At 35.6% G+C, this 15,010-nt stretch overlaps 1 protein-coding gene across 5 annotated transcripts in view; it reads left to right on the forward strand.

Annotated features, from left to right (window-relative positions):
• The window catches only part of SPAG16 (sperm associated antigen 16), a 997,079-nt gene that overhangs the window by 478,400 nt on the left and 503,669 nt on the right, over window positions 1-15,010 (forward strand). For all 5 annotated transcript variants that reach the window (XM_019838629.3, XM_045034448.1, XM_019838628.3 and 2 more), the window contains one exon: window positions 12,261-12,404. In XM_019838629.3, coding sequence (XP_019694188.1) covers window positions 12,261-12,404 — 144 coding nt within the window. The remainder of the gene's footprint in view (window positions 1-12,260; window positions 12,405-15,010) is intronic.

The raw sequence follows: 15,010 nt of genomic DNA on the forward strand, positions 1-15,010 counted from the left end.
CACTGGGCTAAAATCTAAGCATCAGTAAGACCGTCTGCACTCTGAGGTGGAATCTGCTTCCAGCCTCATTCAGATAGTGGACAAAATTCAGTTCTAGATACTTGTAGGACTGAGGTTCCTTTTTCCTTGCTGGCTGCCAGGGTAAGAACAATTCTCATCTTCTAGAGGTCGTCCACATTCTGTGATCCATTTTCCCCTTCCTTCAACTTCAAAGCAGATAAGGTGGATCAAATCTCATGCTTTGAATATCTCTGACTTACATTTCTGCCCTTTTTTTTTTTTTTTTTAATGACTGCTGTAATTAGATTAGACCCACCCTCCAGGGTACTTTTCTTACTTTAAGCATATTCCCAGGACTTCAAGCATTTGGACATTGTTGGTTCATAACCCCCTTGAGGGCTTTCTGTATGTCATCTGAAATCAACTCCTGTACTCAGAGTTCAGGAAGAGACTGAAGAAAGAGGCAACCCCCTCCTGGTTGGTAGTTGTTTTAATAATCAAGAAAACTTAACATACAAGCCTTGTCTTCGGTGGTGGCAATACGAATAGATCCCTGAGCCCACCTGCCAAATGTTAAAAGTTTATATAGAGGACTTAACTGGGTTCAGTCATGTATATCATGCAGATATTCTCCACACCACATCACTGTCTCAAGGCCATGTCCTTGGAGCAGCCTCTGGTAACAGGAAAGATAAACAGAACCCACATTCCAAGGACAGGAGAGGGAGTGAGGAGGCTATGACTGCCCAAGTTCAGCTCACGGGTCAACCAACTCTCATGTCTTTTGAATGACCTCCCCTTTCAGACATGGACATCTTTAGGAGATAATTCTGTTTACAAGAACTCACTATCTACTATGTGAGAAAGAGCTGCCAAAACTATTTAAAATAAGAATTGGAATAATTTTATTGAACACCAGGAACTGCACTAAGCACTATTTATGAATTATTTCATCTAATCTCCTATATGAGCTAAAGGCACTTATTATTCCTATTTTAAGGAACAGGAAACCAAGGCTTAGGTATCCTCCAAGTGCTAAGTTGAGTAACACAGACCACAACCTTTAGAGTAACTGCTATGTAGAGCTCCATTGCTTTAACTATTGCTGTGATTGTCTTAACCAAAAAAGAAAATTATCATAACATATGAAATTCCCTCTATTTCTGTCAAACTAATAACATGCTATAACAAAATAATTTCCTTTTGCCAAAATGTTCTAGAATAATAATGATTATTTTTTAATTTTTTTAATGTTTATTTATTTTTGAGAGAGAAAGAGAGAGAGCGCAAGAGAGTCAGAGTGCGAGCAGGGGAGGAGCAGAGAGAGAGGGAGTCACAGAATCTGAAGCAGGGACCAGGCTCCAAGTTGTCAGTGCAAAGCCCAACGTGGGGCTGGAACCCACAAACAGTGAGATCATGACCTGAGCTGAAGTCAGACATTAAACCAACTGCCAGTGCCTAACTCGACCTGAAATAAAGTATTTCTCATGATTATCTGCCCACATCATTCTTTTCTACCCTTCGGTTTGAAATCTGCTTTATTGCATTAGCAATATTGATAAAGATGTGGGGGAGGGGCATGGAAGCAGCTGATCTGTTGTAGAAGAGGATGGGAATATATATAATAAGTGAAGTTATTAAATCAGGTGAAATTTTACAGGTCACTGAAAACTTAGATTGAGAAAAAATAAAGCAGAGTGCTCAAGCACACAAAACCTTAGCCTCAGCATTCTTATACCTACATGATTGAGGTAAAGTGGAAAACAACACACAGGAGGAGGCTTGAACAAGAAGGATTAAGGGCTTGATAAACACTGCAGCAAACACGTACCACCTCTCCTGGTTGCTCTTATAGTGAGATTCTTTTCCTTGCTAAGGATTACATAAATAAACAAAATGTTCAAATGTCAGTTGTATATTCACACCCACATGCCTGCACATGCATGTGCACACACACACACAATGCAAAAAGTAACTGAAGGCAGAGCCATATGGTATAGGGAAGCTTTGAAAAATTTTAAGAGGGTCTCTGCTGCAGATGTTAAATATGCATAAGGAAAGTAATTTGAGTTATTTATAAAAGGAGGTTCAATTAAGCTGTATCCTTCAGATAATTGGGAATAGTACATACCTTTATTTCTCCCACGAATTGGTAGAAGTAAAAATAGATAATATATCATGGAATTGAATATGCAGTTGTTCCTGTTCTTTTATATATATATTATATGATATAATATGTAAATTGTGTATAATATATAATTATATTATTTATATATAATATAATATGTAAATTATATATGTATATACACACACACACATATATATATAATTTTATGGAGAGAAAGCAAGAGAGAGGACAGAGAGAGAGAGAGAGAGAATCCCAAGCAGGCTCCATGCTCAGTGTGGAGCTCCACACAGGGCTTGACCCCACAACCCTGGGATCATGACCTGAAATCAAGAGTCTGATGCTTAACCGACTGAGCCACCCAGGAGCCCCCAGTTGCTCCTGTTCTGACTGTAATATTGGTCTGAGTGTAAACAGAAACTCCAGTGCTTACCTGAGATTCTAGCAGGTGGCTGCTTGGATTGCTCTCTCTGTCCCCTTTTCTTACCCAAAGTGGGTAGGTAGGAAAAGAACAACTAGCCAATATACCCCTCTTCATTTCTGTCTCTCTCACATGGAGAGGAAGGAAGATGTCAGTAGCATTTACAACCTAGAGGCGAATTCATATGAATAAAAGATAAAACAGCACCCTACTGCATGGCAAATTGTCAAGACACATTTCCTGTCGGTTTCTTGCTTTTCTAAATCTGTCATTGTTTGGACCTGTAGGGTTTAAGTCCTACCATCTTAGGTGTTTACCAGTTCTCACTTTGGCCCAGTTGGCCACCTAATTCCACCCCGTGAACTTAATTTTTCATTGTATTCATCAATTCTAGTCGCCAACCCTGAACTTAATTTGTTTGTGATTTTTAAATAGCTTTAGTGAGATGTTTTTGTAGCTGAGTTTTACTCCTGTCCCTTCTTCCTCCCACATTCACTGGGAAGATCACGGGCTCACTCATGGCAGCTCCAGCTTCCCCTCGAACATCCTTAGTTACATACAGTGAGTGCCACACTAGGAAATTAGTGCCATTTCTTGTCCCCATCAGTCCTGCTGCATGGACTCTGACACAAATGGGCCAGGGTGATATAAACACAGTCTTAAGACACTTTTTAATATAGAAATTGATATTCAGAATGATCTCTATAATTTATGATAATCTCAACATGTTCCTTAAATTCCAAAACATGTTTGTAAAAAAGTGCTAAACTTTACTATTTCTCAAAAATAAAATAATCAAAAATATTTAATTTTGGCTTTCTAATTTATTTATCAAATATGTACCAAAAATAGAGCTGGTAGTGAAACATCATTACAACCCTCACATTGGCTTGGTGGTTTCTAATAAATTGGGCCACATTCAGAACAGAATTCTGTACTATAGCATGTAAATTTACCTTAATTCCATATCTTAAGTAGTAATACTCCCAATTATTCCTAGATTATATATCTCAGTTGTATTTTTAAATATTCTCTTGGAAAAGAGATTTCATGATAGAGCTCTTACTGTGGGGCTGTTTGACTTTAGCTTAAAAAAGCATCTATTCTATGTCACTATTATACTAAGATGTGGAATGGAAAATTTTTATATTCATAGCTACAAAGGGTTCTTGTAAATTGCTGAAACATGAAATAACCAAATAAACTTTATTATTGAAATGGGTTTCTTAAGAACATAAATGTGTAATGTAACTTTCAAACCTGTTAAACCATAAAGAACTACAGTGATTTCATAACATGAAGCACAGTGTGTATAAAACTATGTAGCATAAAATGTTCAGCTGCTAAAGTAACAGGAAGGTTCCAGGAGATATTTCATAAATCTGAAAACAGTTAAACTGTTTTGATGATCTTCCTCCTTCCATTTACCTGAATAGCACGTCCTGGCTTCCTTTGTCTTTGGAGTTTATACATTTAATTTAGTTGAGTCTGTATTTTGAAATGGTCTTTCATATAGTAGAAACTTCAGCAAGCTCTAGAGAAAATTGAATGATATTATTCAGATTAAGAGTATCCTTTTCTAAGTTTTGTTTTATTTGATAAATAAAACAAGAATAAAGTGAAGGAGACCGAATAAATGATATCACATTTTTATGTGAGGATGACTATTGTTCAGGGCCACTGGTCCCCAGGTCTTAAGAATTTTCATTTCAAAGACAATTGGGAAATGGCATCATTTATGCATTCGTGAGAGTGGGAGCTTCCCCACCCTGTGAAACAGAGACATCCAGTTGTGTAGATGAGGCCACAGTACATTTTGAAAAATTACTAGACAGCATATTTGCATATATGTTGACTTTTTATAAGTGACTTTGAGTTGATTGTTAATGAAAAATCTTTACCTTTGCATCTGTATTTGGAGATTTTTGTCATATTAAAATACAAATCTATAAATCTCAATGGAGTGTTTATATTAGTCTATAGACATTAGTATAACAAAATTAAGATTTCTCTTATTTATAAGTATGGAGTTGGTTTAATTTATTTAGGACTTTACTTGAAATTTATTTAACTTGAAAACTCTTCGTAGAAAACTTATTACATCTGAAATTAAAGAAAACTTATTTTAAAAATGCACATTTGTGCTATGCAATTCAAAGAAAACAAAGATTTTGGGAAAGTTGTATGGAACTGCTTCTTTGCATGAAGTGAGAAAAGCCAAATAATTTATATGTCGTTAAAAAGGATTTGGTTTAGTTTATCAACTGCTTATATGGATGAATGTTAAGATGTTACATAAGTTGTGTGTAAATTTGTTCTTTTTATATTTGGCCTTTTGAGTATCTACTGTGTAATCTAAGTCACTGCTTAAGGCCTTTCTCCACTGATGACCCAGAACACACATCCAGTCTTCCTTGCTTCACCTGTTGATGGTTGGATTAGCATTACCAGCCAGATAGCAGGGCAAAGAAAAAACTGTTTACTCCAAATTTACTGTAAATATAATGTATATACAATGTTTGCAAGAATATCGAACAAAAAATTAAAATAAAAAGGAGAGGTTAGCCTTTCTGACTACCATTCAGGGCATTATTAATAAGTCTGTAAACTGTGACAATGCCCACCTATTTAGTAAAAATAAAAGGAAGTGCTACTTTCCAGATCTTGACAATATAAATCCTACTTAGCTTTGAATAAAATCTGTAGTATCACAATTTTTAAATTTAAAGTGACAGAGAAGTATTAATATTTAATACTTCACATTTCCTTCATTGAATTCTAAAAATGAATGTGACCTGATACCTTATTTTGACAGATTTCTAATTATTTTGTTTTGTGCATACATATGTTTTATGAGTTTTATTCCATTTTACTTTGGCACTTTTTAAAGTACACTTAATTTATTTAATATTTTTTATTGGTGAGAACAACTTTGAGTTGATACTTCCTAAAGACAATGATGAAAATCTTAGTAAGCTAAAGTGACATCTGTCATAGTAATGAGAGGCTATATGTTAAATGGATTTACAGCCATTATTCTTAGGTTACTGCTGTACAGCTCTAGCTAAATGTCCTGGTTTCCTCTCTTGCTCTGCACTTTCTCATTTTCCATGTAGCAGCTAGAGATCTTTTAAATACTTACCAATTATATACCATTCTCCTACTTAAATGATCTTGTGATAAATTTCGGTCTTCTTTTCTCAACCTATGATGCCCTACATGATCTGGTCTTTGTCTTTCTACGGTTCCTCATCCATCCTCAACACAGCCCTCCTTGCCTGCTCCAGCAGTCCCCCTGGTCTTCTTTCCCTTGAATACACCAATTTCTTTCAGCCATTGTGCTTTTACATGTGCAGTCACCTGTACCTGAAATCACCTGCCCCTATATCATCCTAAAGATGCTTCTTCCTTCTTGCCATTCTGATGTTAGCTAGTATGTCATATCTTCAAGGAGGACTCCCCTAACCACTTCATCAAAAATAACACACACCCTCAATCATTGCCACATTACTTTGTGTTTTTCTTATACTTGAATCATTTTGTTCAGTTATTGTATTGCTGCTATTTGTTTCCCTCCATTCATATGTAAATGAGTGAAATGATGAGGGTGATGCCCCTGTCTGTTTTGCATACTGCATCATAGGCTCATGATACATATTTGTCGAAATAATGAAAAAAGTCGCATGTGAGAGTGCTTTGTAAATCTCGATGCATATCCAATTATAAGATGCAATTATTAGCTAAGCAAGGAGACAAGTCTTTTATATATACTTGTCTGGGTAAGCTGGATAAAAACATATGTTATGTGTGAGGATGTGCTGTCACTAAGGATAAGTAGCTAAGTGGTCACCTAAAGTTTATGGGGCACACATTTTGATATTGATTCATTTTCAAACTACTGTGCATCTTCTGTGTTGGAAATAATTAGAGCCTGTGAACTGAAGTGAAGGAAACATTTACAATGCTGAATAACCCAAAGTGAAGACAGGGGTATCTAATTAGTCTTTCTTGTGACAATCTTTTTTTTTTGGATTAGTATTCTTCTCTTTGAAAAGTCTAACAGCGGTGCTTATGTCACTGACTCTACTGATAATTAATAGTGTTCGCCATACACCTACACATATTCCTTCCAAAATATTCTTGTGTAATGCCACTACTGGAAAGAACAATTTCAATTAGAGAGGAGAGCTTTTGAAGTATATATCATGTGGTCTATTATAAGGAATATGTCCTTTTATAAAATAAAAATCTCTCATAGAACATAATAGTTTATGTAACTTGCCTGGGGTATTGTTTAACAAAACATTTTATGGATGCTTCATCAGGACATGACTTGATAAAGAAGCAGAACTAGCATTAATCCACATTTTCTTTTTTTAAATCCCTAAGATGTTTTCCTGTACTATTTCCACCCTAGTCGCAAGCTTATTAACTTGGGAATGAGATGACAGGGCCTTTGTCTTTGAATCTTGTAATTATAATTAATAGTAAGTTAAAGGGAAGCAGAAAGCTTATATTCAAAGTTTAAAGTAAAATGACTTTGTGGCACTTAGGGCAGGTGCCAGGAAGATATTCAGTAAGAGCTCATTATTCTTATTAATTAGAACTTCAGGAAGACATCTTTGAGAAGCAAAGTCATTTTATGGTTACAAGAGGGACACCTCTATTTGTGGACTGAACTTGGGGAGAGGAACTGTGCTGTTCTCATCTCAGCAGGTCTATGACCTAGCAGAGGCTTTGCTCGATGGTCCACAACTACTTTGTCCCAGTTGTATACATGACGACAGGAATAGGAGGCAGTGTATACATACTGTCCACTGTTTCCCTCAATGCATTTCTTAAAATCATATCATAAAATAAACAACCACAGAACTTCTTTAGGTTTACCTGTGAAAGTATTATGTTTGGGACCTGCCTTTTTACCAGACGATTCGACATCAAATAAAGCCCAGCAGTGACCGATGTCTGTCAAACCACATGGAAACATCACTTATCTCTAAATATCTACAATTTGAAGTATTAAATTTACTACCCATGTTCTTTAAAAGAAGCATGTATCGTTTATAGAAGTTAACTACATGGAGGGCCAAGTTACGATGAAATTCAGTAGTGTTGAATAATAAAATAGCTAACATTTATGGACAGCCAACTATGTTCAGATATTGTTTCAACCACTTTACATATACCAGCTTCTTTTACCTCACAACACCTCTATGAATGAGTTTTATTTTTGCTTTTCACAAATATGGAAACTGAGGCTGAGAGGTTATACAAAGTAATTAGCTATTAAGTTGTAGGCCAATATTCAAGCTAGGCATGCTGGCCTCAGTGACTCTGTGCTGTGGTAACATTCACTGAGGTTTCATTACTTTTTTACCACTACTCTAAGTCCTGTACATGTATTTACTTATTTAATTCTCAAAAAAACCCTCTGAGGTCTGTATCATATTCTTCCCATTTTTCAGATGAGGAAGCTGAGGAAAAGGCTAGTGAAGTGATTTATCTAAAGATGCCTAGCAAGTAAACACTGGAGTAAGAGTTCAAACTCACATCTTACTCTGGAGCCCACACTCTTTAATACTAGTCTACTCTATGCCATGGTTTCTACTTCTGTTGTCATCAAAAAAGGAAAAGGCAGCTGAGGTTCTGAGCTCACTCTACTGAGAGACTTGGACTCTGGAGACATTCTGTTCATATGCATGTCCTCACTCTGTCACTTGCTGGCTTCATGACTGAAGCAGATCACTTAACCTGTATGTGCCCCAGTTCTACAATCTGCAAGATGGGTATAATAGTAGACCTAACTCACAGGGATATTATGACCATTAAGTGAGTTAATGTTTGTAATTTTGTAATCAGGAACCTACTCCTATAAAGTGTTCATTATTTCTCCTATTCTTCAACGTCCTGAAAAGACTGATTCAGAGATAAGCAAAATGATAAAAGTTGAGGCCTGAATATACTGGGGAAATTCTCAGTGAAATAAAAGTCTATGGAATCAATGCTTACTAAATATCCTTCTACGTTTTCCTTTACAGAGTGCTTATGGAAATAGGTGGATAAAAATTCAGTGCCCTCTGAAATCTTGAAGTACATACAAGGCTCATAAAATTAACACCAGAGAATAAGATCTTTCAGAAAGATCTTATTAAGTGCAACATACAATTAATCAGCACAGAAGCTTTATGCAGACAGGAAGTTGGAGAATGCTACTCACCTGGTTTTCCCTACAGCAGCAGAGCACTTTAGTTGTAAAGGGTGGGGTCCACTACAGCCTTTAAGACACTCAGAGGTCAAGGGGCACCTGGGTGGCTCAGTCAGTAAGCATCGAACGTTGGCTCAGGAAATGATCTCACAGTTCATGGGTTTAAGACCTGCATCGAGCTCAGTGCTGACAGCTCAGAGCCTGGAGTCTGCTTCAGATTCTGTGTCTCCCTTTCTCTCTGCCCCTCCCCCACTTGCTTTCTAGCTTTCTCTCTCTCTCAAAACTAAAGAAACATAACGAAAAAAAGACACTGAGAGGTTAAGTGGTACCCAGCTCTGATATATACATTGATAATTCCTAGATACGTTCTTTAATTCTATTAATAGGGACTAAATAACTTAAGCATTTATGTGAAATAATAATATCTCCAATCTCTATAATGAGAATTTATCGATGTTTATAATATACACATATAAATAATAAACTATGAAAGACTGATACTAAGTAGAAGTAGCTAAAATCATGAGCTCCAAAGTGAGACTGTCCTGAGTTCAAAGTCAGCCTCCATCCATTACCACATGTGAACTTAAGCAATTTATATAATATCCCAATCTCTGTTTACTTAGTCACAAAATAACAAAACTGATTGTTAATAACTCAGATACTTGACAAGCATTTATTGAGTAGCTACTTTGTACCAGCCATTGTTGGGTTTGAGTATACAGCAAGTATACAGCAAATGGACAGACCTAAACCACTGCCCTCCTGAGCTTTCATTGAACTTGTAAGGATACAAAAACATACCATTTCTGGTGTATGTTCAATTTTCAAACAATGCTAGATATCCTTGCTTTTAATTGACAATGAAGAAGAAGAGGAGGAAGATTTCAGATACCAGTGCCTCACTGCAGAGTTGACAATAACACTGAACTTAGGTACCTTGGGAAATATTTCTGGTCCATGGCCCTTAACTTGTGTTCCCAATCTTGATCTTCTCCCATATGGAGTGATCTGAATTGGGATTTGCTAATTTTCATAGGGGGTCTTTATCACTATGACCCAGTATTTGCTGGTATACTTATTCAGTGACTAATTCAATAACAAGTATTGATTGATTGGTTGTGATGAAAGCATTCTCTTCTATATATGCTGGATATAGTTCTCTTCACTTAAAGACTCTTTCATGAATGAATTAAAATATATTCTTTAAATAATAAAATATTAGTTTCTTGACTGAAATTTGTCCAGAATGATTACAAGAAAACTCCTTTATAGATAGAGATATTAAAAAAAAAAAAGAGTCCATGTTAGAAAAGAATTACATGAACAAAGAAGCCTGAGAGTGTGATAACTAGGATAAGACCATGTGAAGTAGAAGTGGATGTTATAGATGGTTTGGAGGAGGCCCCAAATTAGAAGAGATCAGGAAGAGCCTGGAAAAAAACACTTTCAAGACTGATTAACTACCAGTGAGTTTGTTTATATTTTTTTCCTTAACTTCTACAAATAGCTCCCCTCACAAAAGTCATTTTGGAAACTTATCTTTCAAAGTCCGTAAAGACATCAATGATTTTAGTTATCTTACTTAAAGAGGGTAATTTATCATCTAGTCAAGTGTGCATGTGTCTGCCAGGAAAACTGTGAGCCAACATATATCATACTCAGTAGCTTCAAGGATTTGGTTTTCCTTCTTCTGTGTGTTTGAATATAGAATTTATTTCAATCTGGCCTTTTTTTTTACCTCTCATCATATTTTTCTTCTAATTAAGTTCTATAAATGTATCCTCTACCCCATTTGAGCTGTAATAAATTCCTTTCCTGAGTTGGTCTTCTGAAAGTCACAAACTAACATTGTGATGAATTACAAAATGGCTAATTTCCCTTTTGTGTTTATTTTGAGCAACAGAATGCTGGGGAAAAATAGGGTCTCACTAGAAAGAGGGTCCTGGTCATAGTGGTTACATGCCTGTAAGTTGATTATTTCCAACATTGACTGACCCCAGCAGATTTCCAAAACTATATAGATCTAATGTGAGAACATAATTTTCCAGCCTCAAATTCTGGGATTTTAATCGTATTACTGGAAGGGATCTATGATGAGGAATGTTTTGCTCTCATGTAAGCCCTGGAGTTAATGATGTAGGTGTGGACTGAGACCATGATGTCATTGGGAAAGCAATTTCCTAAAGTCTGCATTGCAGAAGAGAGAAACATGACCATTCATAGAATGGACTGTGTGAGAAGTGAATGTGTAATTTTTATTTTTTAAAGTCGTTTTTTGGGGGCGCCTGGGTAAGCGTCCAACTTCAGCCAGGTCACGATCTCACGGTCCGTGAGTTCGAGCCCCCTGTCAGGCTCTGGGCTGATGGCTCAGAGCCTGGAGCCTGTTTCCAATTCTGTGTGTCTCCCTCTCTCTCTGCCCCTCCCCCGTTCATGCTCTGTCTCTCTCTGTCCCAAAAATAAATAAACGTTGAAAAAAAAATTAAGAAAAAAAATAAAGTCGTTTTTTGTTTTATTTCACTATATAGGCAAGTAAATGAATTATGTCTTTGATTTGAGATGGCTATGTTGAAATTGAACAATTTGTTGGTAATATATTGGCTAAAATTTTAATAGGTGCTTAACATTGGGCACATTTGTTCCTATTACATTGTAAAGCATAGATGAAACTCTATATAAATAAGATTAAAACATTGCCATAGATAAAATATCAGGCATTAACCTTGTAGACTCTTGATTTTAGAATGGTTTAACTCCAATATTTAAATAGCCACAATGATCATAGCCCAGTTCAAATAATACTGCTTAATGTGTTAATCATTAATTTTACATACTTCTTTCTCATTTCCTTCTATGCCTTTATAGAGTGGGAATTGCCTTATGCATCCTGAATTCATTACCGTAATTTGTGTACTGTGCATTGACTGAAGCCAATTTAAGTGGCATATTAACACAGAATTTGAGCTTCTTTGCTTTGTGTAGATAGTGGGCCATGGAGTTAATGTTTCATTTATAGTATTTGTTATAGAGCTGTGATAATGTGGTTATGATTCATGATCTCTTCCTGGATAATGTCTGATTTAAGATACACTGTAGTCTGAAAAGATTCTTGATTTTCTATAATAAGCATGCCTACTGGTTCAAATACCCTAACGCCAAATTATCATTGGCATAACTTTTCCTCCATAAAAGAAAAATCAGAATTATTATGTTCAAGTCAGGATTAAGACAGAAACATCACCTAAACCAATCATCTTATTTTACAAACGAGGAATCTGAGATCCAGTGAAGTTTGTTAGGTTGATGGTGATCGTGCGAGCCATCACCAAGAGGTAGAACCTGGCTCTTTTGACTTCTGAAATAATACTCTGTGAGCAGTCCTGTGGTCCTGCTTTGCTGAAATGCGATTGTTTGTTGTTGTTTATCTACTGTTGTTCTGTTTATTCAAAATGTGGAACAGTTTGCTGTTGTCGCCTCATAACTCTCTTCTCTTATCTCTCCCTGTGCAGCATCATCATGCACCCCTGCAAAGACATCCTGATCTCCTGTGGGGAGGACCGCCTCTGGAAGGTGGTGGGACTACCCAAAGGCAACGTGCTTCTCACAGGATTTGGCCACACTGACTGGCTTTCTGACTGTTGCTTCCATCCCAGGTCAGTGCACACAATTCCCTGAACCTGTCTACTATCTCCAGGAATGCACTTGTTTACTCTGCTTCTATCACTCTCCTGTTTTTTTTTCTTTTAACTACTTTATTTTAGTATGAATTACATACAAAAAAAATGTACAAAGTTAATGTAAGCAGCTTGGTAAGTTCGAAGATAAATATACATCCTTGAAAACACCACCACAATCTATGCCATAAACATATCTATCATCTCCAAAAGTTTCCTCCTATCTGCACTATTATTAGTATTTATTATAAAATAATTCACGTAATGTATACCCTCTTTTTAAGTATATGGCACGATATTGTTAACTATAGCCTCTGCTGTAGGGTAGATATCTAGGACTTAGTCATCTCGTATAAATGGAAGTTTATAGTCTGCTGCCTTTGTACTTTTGTCTCTGCAACCCGATACCTTCCACTGAATTTTGAGACATGTAGAGAAATACTCTTGGGCTTCCATTATATTGACTTTAGATTGATTGTTGTTGATATTTGGATCATGTAAAACTTAGTCCACATGCTGATGCACTTAACAAAAGTGGTAAGTTTCCCAGGACAAGCATTATTAATGCTTCTCGTACACACAAGCTCTGACAAGACACATGGATTTCTAGTCAAGAATGCACATCAGTGTTTACTTTGCTTCTGGTAATCTTTAGGTTTTCCTCTTAGAATTAAGTTATCTACCAAAAAGAATCAGAAGGCAATGATCAATTTCTTTGAAAATTTGATGACACTCAACATATTAAAGAGAAGAAAGCATCGAGCCCTGTAATTTCTGAATTCACTGAAGTTTGGTCCAGAGGCCAAGGGAACAGAGATAAAGATTTTGTTAAACACTTAGATGCGGTATTTCTAGTGGTAGAATGCTCTGCCCACACTTGTTCCTGGGGCAACTCCTAGTCCCAGGCCTGACCATGTTCTCTTGTTCATCATTACACTTAACATTTGTAAACACTGTTCCATCTGACCCTAACAATCTCTGGTCTAGGTACTCTTGGAGACTCAGTTCTTGGTACAATTTCTACACCATTCCATTGGGAAATTTTGTTCTTAGGAGGACCTCTGTTCATTTATTTTCATGTTTTCACAAAATTCTCTCTTTTTTTAATTATCTTTGTCTTATCCTTCATACGAAAGCTAATAAAATTCGATTGAAATAAAAATAAACGAAATTGTTGAGAAATTTGTGAGTTAATGAGAAAAGTGAGCTGATTTATTTTAATTTTTGAGAATCTTCTCAAAGTGTAATTTATGTTTAATACTATTTGAACTTAATTTTGAAATATGTAGTGCCGTTCATATTTGATATACAGATAAACAGATCCATGCCACCCCTCACCTTTTAGGAATATAAAGCCCATCTTGCAAGCAGAGACAATACAATTAGAGGTATAGTCTATCACTTATGTAGCATGCTGGGCATGCTAATCAGATTTCCATAATGCCCTGTTACCATGACAACCAGTGACTCAGACATTTTCTCATTAGTGCTTGACCAGCACAAGGTCCTCTTAATAGATAGATGTTCCTGTTTTCCCACTCAATTACTGAAATTAAAATGAGGTGAAATACATCATTATTCACTCATAATATGAATTTACATTCAGTACTTTCTTTGGCAGAATTGTAGTAAAATGTAGCTACACTGTTTGCTTTTTTCTAGTGCATAGGGTAAAAATAATGAGGAAAAAATACATTTCACCTTAAATGTTTTTAAGTGAGAGACACTGAATAGCAAGTGTTCTTTTTGTAGAATTAATGAAAAATAATAAATGTTTACCAGAAACAACAAGAAAAAAAAACCTCTTTTATATTTAGGGTAGAGTTCAATTCATAAAGAGTTTATATTTAAAACCTCAAAACTTTATAATGCTTAATGCATGCAAATCAACATGGAAGATCATATGTATATATGTATATACATATATTGTACATATATACAATGTTTATGTTTTAAAATTTGTTGAAATTTATACTTTCTGAAATTTAAATTTGTGACTTTTTATTTTGGCTTAGGTAACTGGCCAGTAAAAAAATAGTTTATTGTTGAAGATAATATTTTTTTTCTATTTCTCTATGTACTAATCTGCAATTAAAAAATTAAAATAAATTTGATTCAAATATGATACTTTAATATGTAGTTATATCTTTTATTAATGAATGCAATTACAATCCTTCTCAGAGCCCATCTTTGTGATCAGCTTATTCTGTTTCCTTGGAAGAGGTTCAGAGTGGATAAACTACATACTGACATCTGTCTAATTCCCATGCTCTTCACATAGAAAAAGAAACTTGTATATTTTCTTTATTTTATTTTTAATTGCAGTTGTTCCTAGTTGAGTACTTTCTGTAACTTCCAGCTGGATGTGTTCCTGATTACTATAAAATTAAATACACTGTCTCTTCTTCCACATTAACATAACCCAAATTTCTTTTGGGGGGTCAATCTTACTTAATATGACAGTGGTATATCCTGACTTACCCAAATGAATCTTTGTTGTCCTATTTCCTTTGCCATAGCAGACCACTTCAGTGCATAAACAACAAATACAACAGGCCAAGTAATATTAATATCAGGCAAAGAAG

This window comes from Felis catus, chromosome C1 (assembly GCF_018350175.1).
Source record: "Felis catus isolate Fca126 chromosome C1, F.catus_Fca126_mat1.0, whole genome shotgun sequence".
NCBI classification, from domain to species: domain Eukaryota; kingdom Metazoa; phylum Chordata; class Mammalia; order Carnivora; family Felidae; genus Felis; species Felis catus.